The 16,412-nt window shown below is 42.0% G+C and overlaps 1 protein-coding gene across 3 annotated transcripts in view; it reads right to left on the reverse strand.

The window, feature by feature from the left end:
- The window catches only part of LOC129702835 (calcium-binding protein 39-like), a 58,985-nt gene that overhangs the window by 27,186 nt on the left and 15,387 nt on the right, over window positions 1-16,412 (reverse strand). For all 3 annotated transcript variants that reach the window (XM_055644861.1, XM_055644859.1, XM_055644860.1), the window contains one exon: window positions 9,332-9,466. In XM_055644861.1, the coding sequence (XP_055500836.1) occupies window positions 9,332-9,439 (108 nt within the window). In that variant the 5' untranslated portion in view covers window positions 9,440-9,466. The remainder of the gene's footprint in view (window positions 1-9,331; window positions 9,467-16,412) is intronic.

The following is a 16,412-nucleotide window of genomic DNA, read 5'->3' on the forward strand; positions in this document are numbered from 1 at the left end:
ACAGCAGAACAGCACAGGACCAGGCACTGCGGCCCGCCTTCTCTATGCCAAAGAAGTTGGCATAGAGAGCTAGTCCTCTTTTCCTGCATTTGGTGCATAGCCCTCAATACCCTTCCTATCGCTATATCAGTACAAATGTCTTGCAAAAGTTGTTGTAATTCGTAATTAAAATCATATAGTTCATTAACATGAGCAATGGACAAAGATATTTTTATATGTATTAGTTCCACTTTATTACTCCTTCCTCACACATCCAGATTTGTTTAACTTATATCGAAAAGCCTTGAGGAAGCTATCTTTGCTTCCACCACACTTGCAAACAATATATTCTGATAATTTGTTGTATAAACAGAATTTTGCAGCAGTAAAACTGTCATCATTCACTACTATCACCCCATAAAACTGAAAATAGCCAGACAAGCCATTCAGCTGGAAAGTCAATAAAAATGAACAATAAATGCAAGCTCTACGAGTGATGCTCAGATCTCTCCAAGTGAAAAACAGGGATTTCTATGTATGTGTGGTTTAACCCCAAAATCCTAGAGTTAGCATCAGTGACAGACCTTATTCACAGACCTTACTAGCTTATCGCTGGGATCAAGGAAAAATTTACTTAAAGTGATGCAAATACAAGCTATTTACATCAATATAAATACAAGCAAATCCCCTGGACCTGCATCACAGCCCTGCGTCCTAGGGCACTTAAAGGGGCTGTCCCACTTGGCCATCATTTAAGCGACAGGCTGGTAGCGTCATCATGCGTCCGCACAGCTGTCTGGAGCACTTGACGTAATTTGAAGATACACACACAATGCAGGAGCATCTCAGCGGGACCGGCAGCATCTCTGGAGAGAAGGAATGGATGATGTTTCGGGTCGAGACTCTTCTCGACCCGAAGAAGGGTCTGAAGAAGGGTCACGACCCGAAACGTCACCCATTGCTTCTCCCCAGAGATGCTGCCGGTCCCGCTGAGTTACTCCTGCAATTTGTGTCCATCTCCAATTATCGTGGCCCCGCTCTGGGAGTAGGAGCTGGTGCGAATCCGGATCCGCAACGGCCGGGAGCCCCAGGCCGAGCTCGGCGATTGCTTGCCTGCTTCTGCTGCTGTTGGAGGTGAGATGTTGTGCTGCATCAGGATGTCCCACTTGGCCGTCATTTACACGACAGGCCAGTGGCGCACGCAACTCCACACTCCTCCATGCGCCCGTTCCCGCGCTACCCACACGCTACGAGGTCACGTAAATGACGGCCAAGTGGGACAGGCCCTTAAGGAAGCGGCTGAAGAAATTGTGGACGTATTGGTGATAATTTTCCAATGTTCTCTTAATTCAGGATCAGTTCCTGTGGATTGGAGGGTAGCTAAAGTTGTCCCACATTTTAAAAAAAGCAAGAGAGAGAAAACAGGGAATTATAGACCAGGATGCTGGAGTCAATTATAAAAGATAAAATAGCGGCACATTTGGATAGCAGTAACAGGATCGGTCCGTGTCAGCATGGATTTAGGAAGGGGAAATCATGCTTGACTATTCTTCTGGAATGTTTTGAAGTTGTAACTAGGAAAATGGACAAGAGAGAGCCAGTGGATGTAGTGTACCTGGACTTTCAGAAAGCATTTGATAAGGTCCCACATAGGAGGTTCATGGGAACAATTAGAGCACATGGATTTTGGGGTAGGGTGCTGACATGGATTGAAAATTGGTTGGCAAACAGGAAACAAAGAGGAGGGATTAACGGGTCCCTTTCAGAATGGCAGGCAGTGACTAGTGGGGTACTGCAAGGCTCGGTGCTGAGATCGCAGCTATTTACAATATACATTCATGATTTAGATGAAGGGATTCAAAGTAACATTAGCAAATCTGCAGATGACACAAAGCTGGGTGGCAGTATGAACTGCGAGGAGGATGCCTAGAGGATGCAGAGTGACTTGAACAGGTTGGGTGAGTGGGCGGATGCATGGCAGATGCAGTTCAATGTGAGGTTATCCATTTTGGTGGCAAAACGGGAAGGCAGATTATCATCTGAATGGTGTCAGGTAGGGAAAAGGGGAAGTACAAAGAGATCTGGGGGTTCAACAGTCACTGCAGGTACAGCAGGCAGTGAAGAAAGCTAATGGCATGTTGGCCTTCATAACAAAAAGAGTCGAGTATAGGAGCAAAGAGGTCCTTCTGCTGTTGTACAGGGCCCTAGTGAGACCACATCTGGAGCAGTTTTAGTCTTCAAATTTGAGGAAGGACATTCTTGTTATTGAAGGAGTGCAGCGAAGGTTCATAAAGTTAATTCTGGGGATGGCGGGACTGTCATATGTTGATAAAATGGAACGGCTGGGCTTGTATACTCTGGAATTTAGAAGGATGAGAGGGGATCTTATTGAAACATATAAGATTATTAAGGGATTGGACACACTAGAGGCAGGAAACATGTACCCGATGTTGCAGGAGTCCAGAACCAGGGGCCACAGTTTAAGAATAAGGGGTAGACCATTTAGAACGGAGATGAGGAAAATCTGTGGAGGCCAATTCTCTGGATGTTTTCAAGAGAGACTAAGGGATATGGTGAGAAGGCATGAACAGGGTACTGAATGTGGATGATCAGCCATGATCACAGTGAAAGGCGGTGCTGGCTCGAAGTGCCAAATGGACTACCCCTTGTCGGGATTCTTCAGTCACAGCCCAATATGTTGTCTGCCCATTCCCCTCTACAGATGTTGCCTGGCCTGTGAATTCTTTCAGAACTTTATTTTGTTTAAGATTTCAACCTCTGCAGCCTCTTTAGTCTCTCCTCTTTAAATACAATTTAATGTGATGGTTTAATGTGATCGCCCAGCTTGATAACATCAGAACTCGCTAGCCCTTTGACAGAATCTGATGCATGACAGCAACCTACAATTGAAAAAGGAAGTCCAGGTTACAGAGATCACCACATTTTTTTAGACATCTACATTGTCAGCAGCAAGCAATGCAGCTTTATGGCTGGTCTTAAATTCCTATCATTATTCTGCTTCTTTTGCAGATCACTTTAAATCGGAAGCCTGTGTACTGATCTTCACCCCAAGAGCAAGTTTTACCTGAATACACTTTCCAAAGTTTTAATTATGAATGGTTCAATTAATACTCCCCTCAATTATCTTCAAACTACATATTTTCTGGCCCTAATCATTCAAAAATCTTCTCTACACCCTCACAAAAACTATTGACACTCCTCCTCAGTGTGTTGGGAAGAACAGGTCTGACCAGTGATTTATAAAGTTTAGTACAACTGTAATACTTTGGTTCTGTTCATAAAGCACCAGATCACCAAGGTTTGAAAGGCCCAATTAACTACTTACCGCCTTTAAAGTTTGTGCATGCGAGCCCCCAGGTTAATTTACTTTTCATGTTCTTCATTCTAAAATTCAACCTTTCACAATTCGATATTAAAATGTAATCTAAAATGCAGCTAGCTTTCCTGAAGTCTGCTGCAGCTCACATCATTATTTACCACATTTCCAAATTTGAACATTTTTATTTAACTCATTTAATTCACATGGACATTTCTGGCAAAGACAGCATTTATTGTCCATTAAAAAATGTACTCGAGAAGGGCCACTGCCTTAAACTAATACATTCCCGATGATGTACATGTGTTTTTGGATAAGGAATTCTTGAATTTATACCTAGCATTATATTGCCTGCCTGCATCACAGCCTGGTTAGGCAACTCAAAAGCCCAGGGACAAAGGAGATTACAAAAAGTGGTGGACTATCAGGCCAATCATGGATATTGTCCTCCCCATCATAGAAGGGATAGAGAAGAGGTGCTGCCTCAAAGGCATCCCCACCTTGGCCAAGCTCTCAGTTCACTCTGATCATCAGGAAGGTGGTATAGGAGTCTGAAAACTGTGACCACCAGGATTAAGAACAGTTTCTTCCCAATAACCATCATGGTCATACACACTACACAACATTAACCAATGAATTGAGGACTGTCTTGGGTTACTACACAGACTTGGGGCTTTTTTTACAATAAGATTCAAGTTATTAATTCATTTATTTTTTGTTTATTATGTTTTATCCATGTGTATTGCAGACATGTTATGCTGCTGCAAGTAAGCATTTCATTGTTCTGTTGTCGGTACATATGACAATTATATGCTCTCAACTCCTGATATTAACAAGTGAAGATAGTGCCCAAATATAAAGCAGACATGCAGATATACCCAAATGCCTACTGAATTTAACTTACTAGGTATGGAGGCAACAATTTGGCAGAGTACTGCCAGAACAACTTCGGTGAATAAAAGCAGTGCATCAAGGTCTTATGGTAGTGAAAATAATAGGAGTGTCAGAAGGTGGAATCCCTAGTTATAGGTATTTATGTGGCTTGTCTAATTAAATTTCTGGCGGATGAGGGACTCGGCATTTGATAATGGAGTTGAATATTAAAAATAAGTAATTAGATTGGAGAGAGTTGGTTCTAACCAAGCACTTCTGTCATCACCAAACTGTAAAATGGATGGCTCTAGTCACCCATACCTGGTAGGGGTGCCTGATCAGGCAAAGGGGATGCAGAGAAACATGTGACTTAAAACAATTGCCATCTGATAAATCTGTAGAAAATAAATGTACATGACACAAGGACTTGCTACTGTGTTTAAGCTGAGAACAAGTTATATTTTCATGGGATCTTAGATTGCCTAATGACAACATTTAAGTTGCACCGAAGTGATGTGCACAAGATTAGTAGGTGAAAATTAATAATATTCAACTGAATACATGGGATTAAATGAAATCATTCAGCATCTCAGTTTAGAATGTAGCAGCTGCTTGTGAAAGACCAGGATTTCTTAATTGCACAAAAAGTCAAATGAAGACAAGGGTTCACCAATCCCAAATCTATACTCAAGGTAATCAGATGCAACAGGTTGCCACACATACACACACACACACACTGTTAATCAAGTCACAGCAAGTAAAAATCCTCCTTTCAGATTCTGCAAACTACTATTCAGGAAAATTAGACACCATTTTATATTAAAATTCTTTCCCTTGCTGGACACCAGGGATTAAGAAAGCTTTACAAAAATAACAATTTCAAGAAAAGAAACAAGGTGCAATATTGCATGTTCAGTTAGCAATCCCATTTAAAGGTTTTGCAAGTTTCTAAACAGTTGATTGTATTAAATTGGAACACTCTGCTTAAATTCAATGAATTTCACTCAACCATTCTCTGCATTACATTTTCACCATATTATCTTGGAGTTTTTTTTAGCCAAACCAAATAGGGGAGGTGATGAAGAGGGAGAAAATAACCAGGAAGCACACAAGGGGAAGTGTTCTTTTGAATCCCAACCATCTTTAATGCAACAATTGGAGATTTGGGGGGGGGGGGGGGGGGGGGGGGGGAGAGAGAGAGAAGAGAGATTTGGATGAGAATGTGCAAAATATGATTAGTAAGATTCCAGATGACAATAGGTGATGTAGTAGTAGTGGACAGTGATGGTGGTTATCAAGAAATACAGCAGAATCTTGATCAGCTAGACGTGGACCAAGGAATGGCAAATGTTGTTTAAGTCAGATATGTGTAAGATGCTGGATCTTGATGTCAAACCAGGGCAGGATCTTCACAGTGAATGATAGGGCCCTGGGGAGTGTTGTGAAGCAGAGATCACTGTAGATAGGGTGATGGAGAGGGCTTTTGGCTTGTTGGGAGTACAGAAGTTGGAAAGTTAAGTTATTAACTTAATAACATGAATATTATTTTCAGTTTTTGTCACACTATTATAGGAAAGATGCCATTAAGAATGGAAATCGTGCAGAGAAGATTTACAAAGATGTTGGCAAGACTCAAGGGCCTGAGCAATAGGGAGCAGTTGGGCAGGCTAGGACTTTATTCCTCAGAGGGTAGGAAGCCGAGGCGTGATCATATAGAGATATACCAAATCATGGGGGGAATAAATAGGGTGAATGTACACCATCGTTTTCCTAGAGTAGACATATCAAGAACTAAAAGGGCATAGGTTAAAAATGAGAGGGGAAAGATTCAATAGGAAACTTAGGGGCAACTTTTTCCACACAGATGGTGATAGGTATATGGAATGAGCTCCATGGGAGGTAGTTGAAGCAGGTACAACAGCACAATTTAAAGGATATTTGGACAGGTACGTGGATATAAAGAGCGTGGAGGGAAATGGAGCATATGCGGATATTTGAGACTAGCTTGGATGGAAGCATCTTGGTCGTCATGGGCAGGTTGGGCCCAAAGGTTTGTTTCTGTGCTCCATGACTCTAAATGATAGCTGTGGTCTAAGAAAACGACATGGAATACCAAAAGCAGCATACAAGGGTTACAATGTACAATCAGTTCATTCATTCAAATTTAGGGATGATGTAAAGAAATAACTTACAACAAACCACTATTTCGTGTCGAAAATATTCAAGCAGAGATCCATGATCCATAAATTTATAATTAATAATTCTGACGATATACTTCACAAAATTACCAATGTCCAGATTTAAAAGGTAATTTTACAATCTTATAACTAAATCATATTTATTCCAGTAGGATACCAAATCATATTTCTTTATTGACTTAACACATGGTCATGATTACACAAACGTTTCCCAAAAGGACCTACAGAATATAGAGGTAATGGATGCTGGTTTAGCCCCAATTTTTTTTGAATTTTTAAAGTACAAGACGGTGTAATTCATTGGGAACATCACAAACATGCAAGCATTTTCTTTAATTAGTGAATACAGGTGCACAACCTTTTATCCGACGATCCAAATAACGAAAAGCTCTGAATAGCGGACATTTTTTCGGTCCTTGAAAAAAGGTCCTTGAAGACGTTCACCGAGGGCGGCCCGCAGAGGTGACAGCGGAACCTCCGGTCGGTCCTCGAAGAAAGGGGAACTAAATCCCCATTCATAAAAGAGAAGGTGAGGGTATATTGCGCGGGAGGGTTAATAATTGACAATCTGCTGCTGCCTGCCCGTTGAGTTAAAAAAGTTCCCACGGTAGACTCACGATACACAGTGTATCGTGAGTCTTGCGTGGGAACTTTTTAACTCAGCGGGCAGGTAGCAGCAGATTGTCGCTCCCTTCAGTTTCACCCCACCTACACCCCTCTGCTTCCCGGCCATGTGTGTGACCCCTTCCCTCCCCTCTCCAGCTCCCCGCCCATTGCACCGGCGCGGGGGCTTTGCACTGCCTTCACGTCGGAGCCAGTGCCAGTCACCGGAGACGTCAGGACCAACGGGACACCGGCCCCCAGGCCCACTGCAAGCACGGAGATCCCAGAGACCCACAGCCAGCAGCAGCCCAGCCCCGCTCCAACTACAGAGGAACACGCTCCCCGTAGGGACAGAAGCTGATGGTGTGCAAAGTACGTCTTGGTCTTGAGGTTGCGGATGAGGGGGCGCAGCTCGGGCTGTGACGTCTCCGGCCACCCCCCTGTGCAGGAGCTGAGACTGGGAACTGTGGGGTTGTTTGCAGTTGCAGAGGGAGGGGGTAAGGGCGGTACAGTTCCCAGTCTCAGCTCCATTCTAGGGGGTGACCGGAGACGTCAGGACCAACGGGACACCGACTGCAAGCACGGAGATCCCAGAGACTCACAGCCAGCAGCAACTCTAGCCCAGCCCCGCTCCAACTCCAGAGGAAACCGGGTTGCGGATGAGGGGGCGCAGCTCGGGCTGTGACGTCTCCGGCCACCCCCCTGTACAGGAGCTGAGGCTGGGAACTGTACCGCCCTTGCAGGTGAGCAGGAGAATGGGGTTGTTTGCAGTTGCAGAGGGAGGGGGCAAGGGCGGTACAGTTCCCAGTCTCAGCTCCATTCCAGGGGGGTGGCCGGAGACGTCAGGACCAACGGGACACTGACTGCAAGCACGGAGATCCCAGAGACTCACAGCCAGCAACAACTCTAGCCCAGCCCCGCTCCAACTCCAGAGGAACCCGGGTTGCGGATGAGGGGCCGCAGCTCGGGCTGTGGGCGAACTGCCACTTGTCGCCGTAGCGGCCCATCGGGAAACAAATTCCTCTGGAGTTGGAGGGACAGGGAGACACAGCGGCTTTTGAGAATGGTGGGCAATCACTTCCAAAGTTCTGCCCACAGTCAGTACACCTCTCCTACACTTGTCTCCCGCACTAAGATCATCTCGCAGAGAATGATCCCAGCCTAACCCTCCCTATTCTCTCCTATTCTGCAAGAAAAAACTACATTGAAGACTCAAACTCGCGATTGAGTAACTGCTGGGATCGTGGTGCAAACTCGCGACCTTGTGGATATGAGCCGAGCACTCTACCACTACGCTAAAAATCTTCCATTCCGAAAACCGAAAAATTCTGAATTACGAAAAGTGTCTGGTCCCAAGGCTTTCGGATAAAAGGTTGTGCACCTGTAGAATGTTTCCAGTTGTTTAGATCATATAGAGCAATTTTTATTTCTACTTATAAAATCAATTTGATACCCATCCAACTGTTTATTTTGCTCCCCACTGGCACTGCAACATTTTTGTTAAAATGTAGTAAAGCACTTCCTATCCCTCTGTCAGATGTTAATATTTGTTATGTTAAATTACAGAGGCAATTCCCGTCAGGTGTTAATATTTAAAAGTGCAAGTTACAGCCAGGAACTTGACACACTATGTATTTATTAACAAACAGATACTCAGTCAACAAATTGGATGCATGTTTGCTGGTTGTTAACTAAATATGCTAATCTGTTTAGATGAATGATTTAGTGCCATCTTCAAATGTTTGACAGCAGCAGAAATTTAAATTTCTGGACTTTTGAAGAATATCTTACGCATTTTTAATTCAATAATCTTGCATTTGGCTTGCTCGTTGTCAGAAGGTAGCAATTTCAAGCTCTATATTAGAATTTTAGCACATATTTGTGCAACACTGAGGGATTGTTGTGGGTCAGGTTGATACAAATATTATTGCAGAGATAAAAGTAATAAACAGAAGATCTGTCCATTCAACTGAAGATGAAAAGAAGGAAATTTATTTGGTGTTCTGATTACCACTTAAATGATCAATGCCAAAAAATGTGCATTTATCTCCTTCCTGTGAACAGTCTGGCTGCTTCATTCATTTCCATTCATGAAGCAGATAGTCAGCTGGAAGATACTAAACATTGCAAGTTCTTTCATTCCATGAAAGCCACACAAAATGTCTTAAAAGCCGACTTGCACCATAATTCATTAATTAATTTGAAGAACTAGTTCTTTACAAGATATATTACTAGAGAATCTCTTTTGTCAGCATTCAGCTAAACTCCATACTGCTTTACCTCTCATTCGTAGAACAAAATTATTCACACATGACAGCATCTTTCAAGCAATATTGCATACCTTTTCAGCCTTTTTGTCTGAAATATGATGTTTTTCCAGCATGGCCATGTTCTCTTTGAGATTTCTGACAATGTCTGCTGGGCTTTTATGAGATTTGAACAGTGGCATTTTTGTTTTATTTCACCCTGGATTTACCTGCAAATAAACAAATTCAGAAAAAAGGTAAGTCTTCACATTTGAACTTGAGTGTTATGCAAATCATGTTTAACCAGCAGTTAACTGCATTTATTTACACTAGCACATGTTTTATCAGAAGCATCATGACTGGTAGATCAGGTATTTTTCCACACAACCTGGTAAAGTACAGGAATTTTTCAACTGCCATATTTTGTAATGTCATTCATTCCCAGGTCAATCATTAAACCAAAGTGAGTGGGGCAATTAATACACATCATTCTTTGGTCTGCCCGACCACCATCCATCCTTCAGTTTTGGAGATTGTAAAAGAGCGTCGTAATAACAAGCAGCAACATCTCATTGCAAGCGTTGGTGAAATGGACGATGGGGTTAGAAATACTGACCTCTCAGCCGTTATGGGCCTGTCCCACTTACGCGATTTTTCAGTGGACTGCCGGCGACTATTAAATTTCAGGCAGCTGCTTGAAAAACCGGGAACTGGAACATCGACAGTCAGAGTGGAACACACACACAAATTTGAACATGTTGAAAAATTTGCGGCGACCGTACTGAGACTGCGACTGCGACTAGTTCCCAGAATGCGGGAACTCCTCGCGACCATGAACGAGACTTACCAGAGACCACCATCGAACATGTGGCGACCATGTGGTGAGCGCAGAGTCTCCTGCACTCGCCTAAAAAGTCGCCCAAGTGGGACAGGCCCATTAATCTTTTGCAATACATATATTTTTTTATTATTTTTATTAGAAGCAATTGTACAAGAATAAAGCAATCGGCATATAAAATTATACAACTATTGTACAGCTTCAATTTTAACCTTTTAACTTGAAAAGAAGGGAAAAGAAGAGAAAAGGAACAAGAAAGAGAAAGAGAAAGAGAAAAAGTGAAAGGTGAAAAGATAGGACCCCTAGACTACCAAAGTAGTGTGGCCAAAGAGTGAATAAAGATGTAAGAGAGAAGGGAAAGAAAAAAAAAGAAAAAATAGGGGAGATATACCTGCCTCTCGTCCCCCCCGCCCACCCCACACAACCCATATTTGGATTTAAATCCAAAGTTGTGTTGCGCCATACTATCCTTGTAAGAATTCGATGAAGGGTGTCCATGTCTTGAAAAATTGATCTGGTTTTTCTGCCCAGACAAGCCCGATATTTTCCAAATGTAGTGTCTCGGACATGTTTGTAATCCACATCTTAACAGTAGGGGCTGATGTGTGTTTCCAAAATGTAAGTATTATTTTTTTCGCCATTATCAGGCCATAATTAAGGAAACGTCTTTGAGATAATGTTAGCTCAGAACAGGCTTCTGACGTATCTAGTGATCAGTTCAGTGTCGGGGTCCAATCTTTTGCAATATGATAGACCTACCTGAAGTATCAATACCCTAACAAACTATAGCATAGCTATGGTTTCAGAGGGCACCAGTGATGCAGACTAAATTTTACCCAGGAATCAAATATCAGTGCTTATAATTTGACAGGTTTGTGCAACATGTGCAATCATATATTAGATGTCAAAATAATTAGAGGAATAATTTTATTCTCACATAGAAAGGAATGGCAGGATGTTGATTTTTTCCAGATTACTGACTGTTTTGTGGCTCAGTGGAACACATCTATAATATTTGAAAACTGCTCTTTACCTTAAGTAGCCTTCATGGCGACAGAAGCTAAAGGAGTGTGTAGGGAATCTTTAGACTTTAACCAAGCTTTGTTGTGGTTTAAACAACATGTAGAATCATCAAACCTAACAAAAGATTGCAGCAAGGATGTCCATTCTGTTAATGATCTGTTGGGTGGTACTCTACTGAATGAGCCTGGAGCAGTATCTGTTCCAAGCAATTCCAAAAGCACTGAAACATTTTTGTTTAGGATGATCAGTGTTTATGTCATGCCAGCACTTGTCCTCACCAAGTAAACCAATGATCTAATACAAAAAGCCAAATTCCGTGAATCTGAATTATTGACACCTGCCATATAAACACCATGCAACCAAAGGCATTAATTTTACAACAATGTTCAGGTCTACAAAAGAAAGTTGAAGACTGCTACAGAAAAGATTCAGTTTCAGAAATCTGGTCCTTATGGTATCTTGCCAGTGGGTTTAGATTTCTCACAGAAAATAATACAGCTTTCAATAGACAATAGGTGCAAGAGTAGGCCATTCGGCCCTTCGAGCCAGCACCGCCATTCAATGTGATCATGGCTGATCATCCCCAATCAGTACGCCATTCTTGCCCATATCCCCCGACTCTGCTATGCTATCAATTTTAATTGTCAAGAGCCCTAAATCTAGCTCTCCCTTGAAAGAGCGATCCAAACGAGAACTGGCCTCCAGTCACCGATTTCCTCACCTGCAGCAACGGAGAGACCTACTTACAGTCCATGGTTGGGGTGAGAGCCTGGCATGCTGAGCGCCCTCCGCAGACAGCGCTTGCTTTGGACAGACTTCTTTGGGCAATTTTCCCCTGCCTTCCGGTCGGAGACAGAGCAGTTGCCATACCATACTGTGATGCAGTTGGTAAGGATGCTCTCGATGTTTATTGAGGAGACAGATGCTCTCCTCAGGAAGAAGAACGCTGATGAGCCTTCTTGATCAGAGTTCTAGAGGTCATCGGAGATACTCCCAGGAACCTGAAGCTAGCAATGTGGATGGGGGTGTGCCGCCTCTGTCTCCATTTGGTCTTCTTGGAGTTAAGGCTGTGCTGGACCTCAAATGCTTGATGGTGGCAATTAGTGAATGAAGGAATACTTACTGCCTGCAATGTTCTTCCTGCACTTTGTTTATTTGCTTAAGATTCTAGTATCTGCAATCTCGTGTGTCTCCATTAAAGGCTGTGCAAATGCTTTGGTGGCAATTGTGAATGAAGGAAGTGGCCTGCCACCTTATACTCACTCCACTGCCTGGACAAACTGGGTCAGCTCAGATGATCATTAATACTTTATTCCAGTCCCTCACAGCCAGCATCGTGCCAGGTCTTGTGATTGATTCTGAATTTGTCATAAAAAGCCATCACTGGATCCTAATCGTCAAAAACTCCAAGACAAAATGACATTTATGCAAGGCAAATAATGAAAGTGTAGCAAGGGAATGGACATAAAGTATTAATGACAATACTGGCTCCAGATCATGACTTGGAATTGCTATGCATAAACCAGACTACCAGGCCATACCTCATGACCATCGCTCAGTCTGTACTACAGGTCTCGATTCACTACCAATGTAGGAATTGTCCAACAAGCCAGATATGGCTGAGCGCCTAGTTAAATCAATGGCCAACTTGTGACAATGCATTCCAGCCAAAGCAACAGTAAGATGATCACTAACATATCGCATTGCAGAACAAGACCAATAGATACATATTGTGGTAGTCAGTAGGTTAAAAATAATCATCCCAGAAAAAGGACAATGATTTTAGTTTGAACCAAAATTTAGAGGTTGCCACATACCAGGACAGTTTGTGATCTGTGAAATTCTCTAAAATAGTAAGAAAATGTACGTTAAAAGATTGATAACTTAATTGAAGGAGTGAATCATCACTGGATGAACTAATCCGACAAGGGATAATGACTCAAAGTAACATTCGCTCAACTTGACAAAGCAGCATCTATAATGTGAAAAATGTGTTCAATTTACCAACACTCAAATTCTCAGAGGCCTAATTAATTGGCCAGTTGCAATCTGGTACGAAATAATTGATCCACTTTAAGATATCCAAGGCCTTAGTGGCCAAACAAGCTGACTGTTACTGTGTTAGAAAAACAAAAGTCATATAGCACGGAAACAGGTCCTTCGGCCCTATCCATGTACCTGTCCAAGTGTATTTTAAATGTTACTAGACCATTCCCGGAGCCAATGAATGGACTTGACTTTTGGGTCGGCGCTCCCTTGAGCCATTCAATCCATCCCAATGGACTTGACTTTTGGGTCGGCGCTCCCTTGAGCCATTCAATCCACCCCAAGGGGGGGGGGGGGCAAAAATCTTACTCCCCTTGAAGCTGCTGATCCCATTGTCTCTGTCACCTCTCCCTCCTTCACCTTTTCCCTACACTCAGTCACTCCCTCCCTCACCTCTCCCCTTTCGCCCTCCCCCACGTAAAGGACAATGTTTAAATAGCATTTCTTCTCCTCCCATCCCCCACTCCGTCAACTCTCATAGATTCTGTATTGGCAGCAGAGATCACATTGTGATGTCATTTTCGGTTGTCGGAAACTGCAGCTTGTGTAAATGAGATCCCATTGTGATTGGACGACTGTGAGATGCCATTGTGACATCACTGGAAGCTGCTAAAAAAGTCTCCCACACACAGGCAGTTATTATTTTCAAAACTTGCTTTTTATAAACTTTAAATATCAATAACTTGAGAAATATAACATCAAATGGGAAGAAACGTGATACAAACGACCACAGGAAAAAGCGGAGTAAGATTCTGCAAAAATGTTCACGCTATTGTGTACCATTTTGTCGTACCTCCTTGATCTCACAGACGGACAGACAAACAAGACTTTTAATAGTATATAGATAGATATACCTGCCTCACCAACGTCCTCTAGCAGCTCATTCCATATACTCGCCATCATCTGTGAAAGTTTCCCTTCTGATTACTATTAAATCTTTCCTCTCTCACCTTAAACCTACTCTTAAAATAGTCTGTGCATTTACCCTATAACATTTTCTCATGATTTTAAACAGCTCTATTACATCACCCTGTAGACTCCTGTGCTCCACGGAATAAAGTCCTAGCTTACCCAATTTCTCACAATGGTCTAGGCCCTCATGTCCTGGCAACATCCAAATGTTTTCTGCATTCTTTCCCGCTTAATAACATCCTTCCTATAGCAGAGTGGCCAAAATTGAGCACAATACTCAAATGCTACCATTCACCATGAAGGACTGCCTTGGCTTGATTTTCCAAAATGTAACATCTCACACTTATCAGCATTGAACTGCATTAGCTGTTCTTCAGCCCATTTCCCCAGCAGATCAATACCCTGCTGTTATTTCCATGAAGGTCAGTGAGAAGGAACAGCCAGAAGCAGTGATTGGCTTCGTCACCAGCTTCTGCTTCCTTCCACAAAGCTAATTCTGTATCCAGCTAGCTCTTGACGAATGTCACGTAATCTAACCTTCCAGAGCAGCCTACCATACAGGACTTAGCAAAGGTCTTACTGGAGTCCAGATAGACAACCTTCCAAGAGAACAGTGCAGCCACAAGTCTGACCAAGACTGATCACCTTATGTTGTGTATAGTATGCAAGTTGAGAGTGCTGGAATATCATCTTTGTGGTTTAGAGTTTCAAATTAATCAAGTATACCTTTTATCATTTGTCAGTGGTATCGCACCAAATGCAGCACAATAAAAAATAAGTTAAATTTCTGGACGAATAGCCATCAATCTTGGAACAAAAGTTCAAATCAATGCATCTTGGAAAATTAAATTCTTAAAGGAATAAATTGCATCAGCAATGGATAACACTAACTTACATAATTGTTATAAAAACTCATCAAGTTCACATGGGTCCTTCAAAAAGCATCTTTACCAGGACTTATATGTGGCCTCAGACCTATCACTGAGGTCAACTTGAAATGCCCCATTCCAATGCAATTGGAGCAGAGATGAAATATGTTGAGAAAAATTCAATTCTCTGCTGCAGCTTTTCATAAAACATAACTACAACTGGCAAGTAGATTTTTTTGGTTGATCTTCAATGACAGTCAAATTTCAATGCAAATGCAAGACACACAGCAGTTCTAGTCATGCAACAAAAGGACTTGGAAGTCAGGTATGAGTTCCAGGATTTAACTGCAAGGTGGGTCTACAGAAAGAGAGGATATGAACAGACATCCACAGACAATTACTAATTACAGTATACGAGCACATGTCTTCATAACGCATCCCACAACCTTTGAAAGGAAGAATAAGAATTAAACAATTGGCCGGGAATTGATTTGTAGTAGTGTTCCCAAGTATCAGTTTTGGGTTAAATACCATTCTTAAGTTTTAAGAACAACCAAAAGTAGGTACAATAATGAAATTATAAAGATTGCAAATTGGACTAAATTTGCAAATACAATAAAAATCTAGCTTGGTCCTCAGCTCCAGGACAACAGTTGGGATAGAAAATGCAGCTGGTCGGAACCATAATAGCTTAAGGCAGGGAAGTGTGAAGTAAGGTACTTTGATGAGCAGAAAGGCCTTGACTGTCATCTAAAGGAAAGTCAATAAGTGTAATTAAAAGGCCACTTGGTATTATAAATACAGGGATAAAAACAAAAGGCTCAAAAGAAATAAACCTTAAGGTGAATTAATTAATTAGTCTGGTCTCAGAGTACAGTAAAGAATTCTGCACACCATACTTCAAGAGAGATGCAAAAACTTTAGAAAAGCTACACAAAAGGTTAGAAACAGAAAATAGGTGCAGGATGAGGCCATTCGGCCCTCGAGCCAGCACCGCCATTCATTGCTATCATGGCTGATCGTCCCCAATCAATAACCCAGAGAAACATAGAATTGCCAGAATATTAATGGAGAATCTTTGCAGAAGCTTTATTAGAATATTGACCGAGATAGGGGGTAGCACTACAGTTATGGATAGCATGTTTAAAAAGTTTAAACAAGACACTTTGCTTTTTTCCCCCCCCATTCAGACTAGTCGCATAATCTTAACCTGTTACACACCTCAAGGAGGAAATAATAGGATTTATTACAATCTCTATACACTTAGATATAATCTCTATACCCGTAAGTCTCATCTTGTGTGTGTTTTTGTAGTTTCGTCAAAACGCTACATGGTAGCGCTTACATTTTTACATATTCTGACTCGCATTTCCCCCCCTCCATGCAATGATCAAGTTCACTTAAGATTTGATCCTATATTTCACAAGTTATTGGTAAATACATTTTATTAAAAAGAGAAAATGGCCTTTTTAACTGCCTTTCACAGAT

Source organism: Leucoraja erinacea, chromosome 13, assembly GCF_028641065.1.
Source record: "Leucoraja erinacea ecotype New England chromosome 13, Leri_hhj_1, whole genome shotgun sequence".
Classification (NCBI taxonomy): domain Eukaryota; kingdom Metazoa; phylum Chordata; class Chondrichthyes; order Rajiformes; family Rajidae; genus Leucoraja; species Leucoraja erinaceus.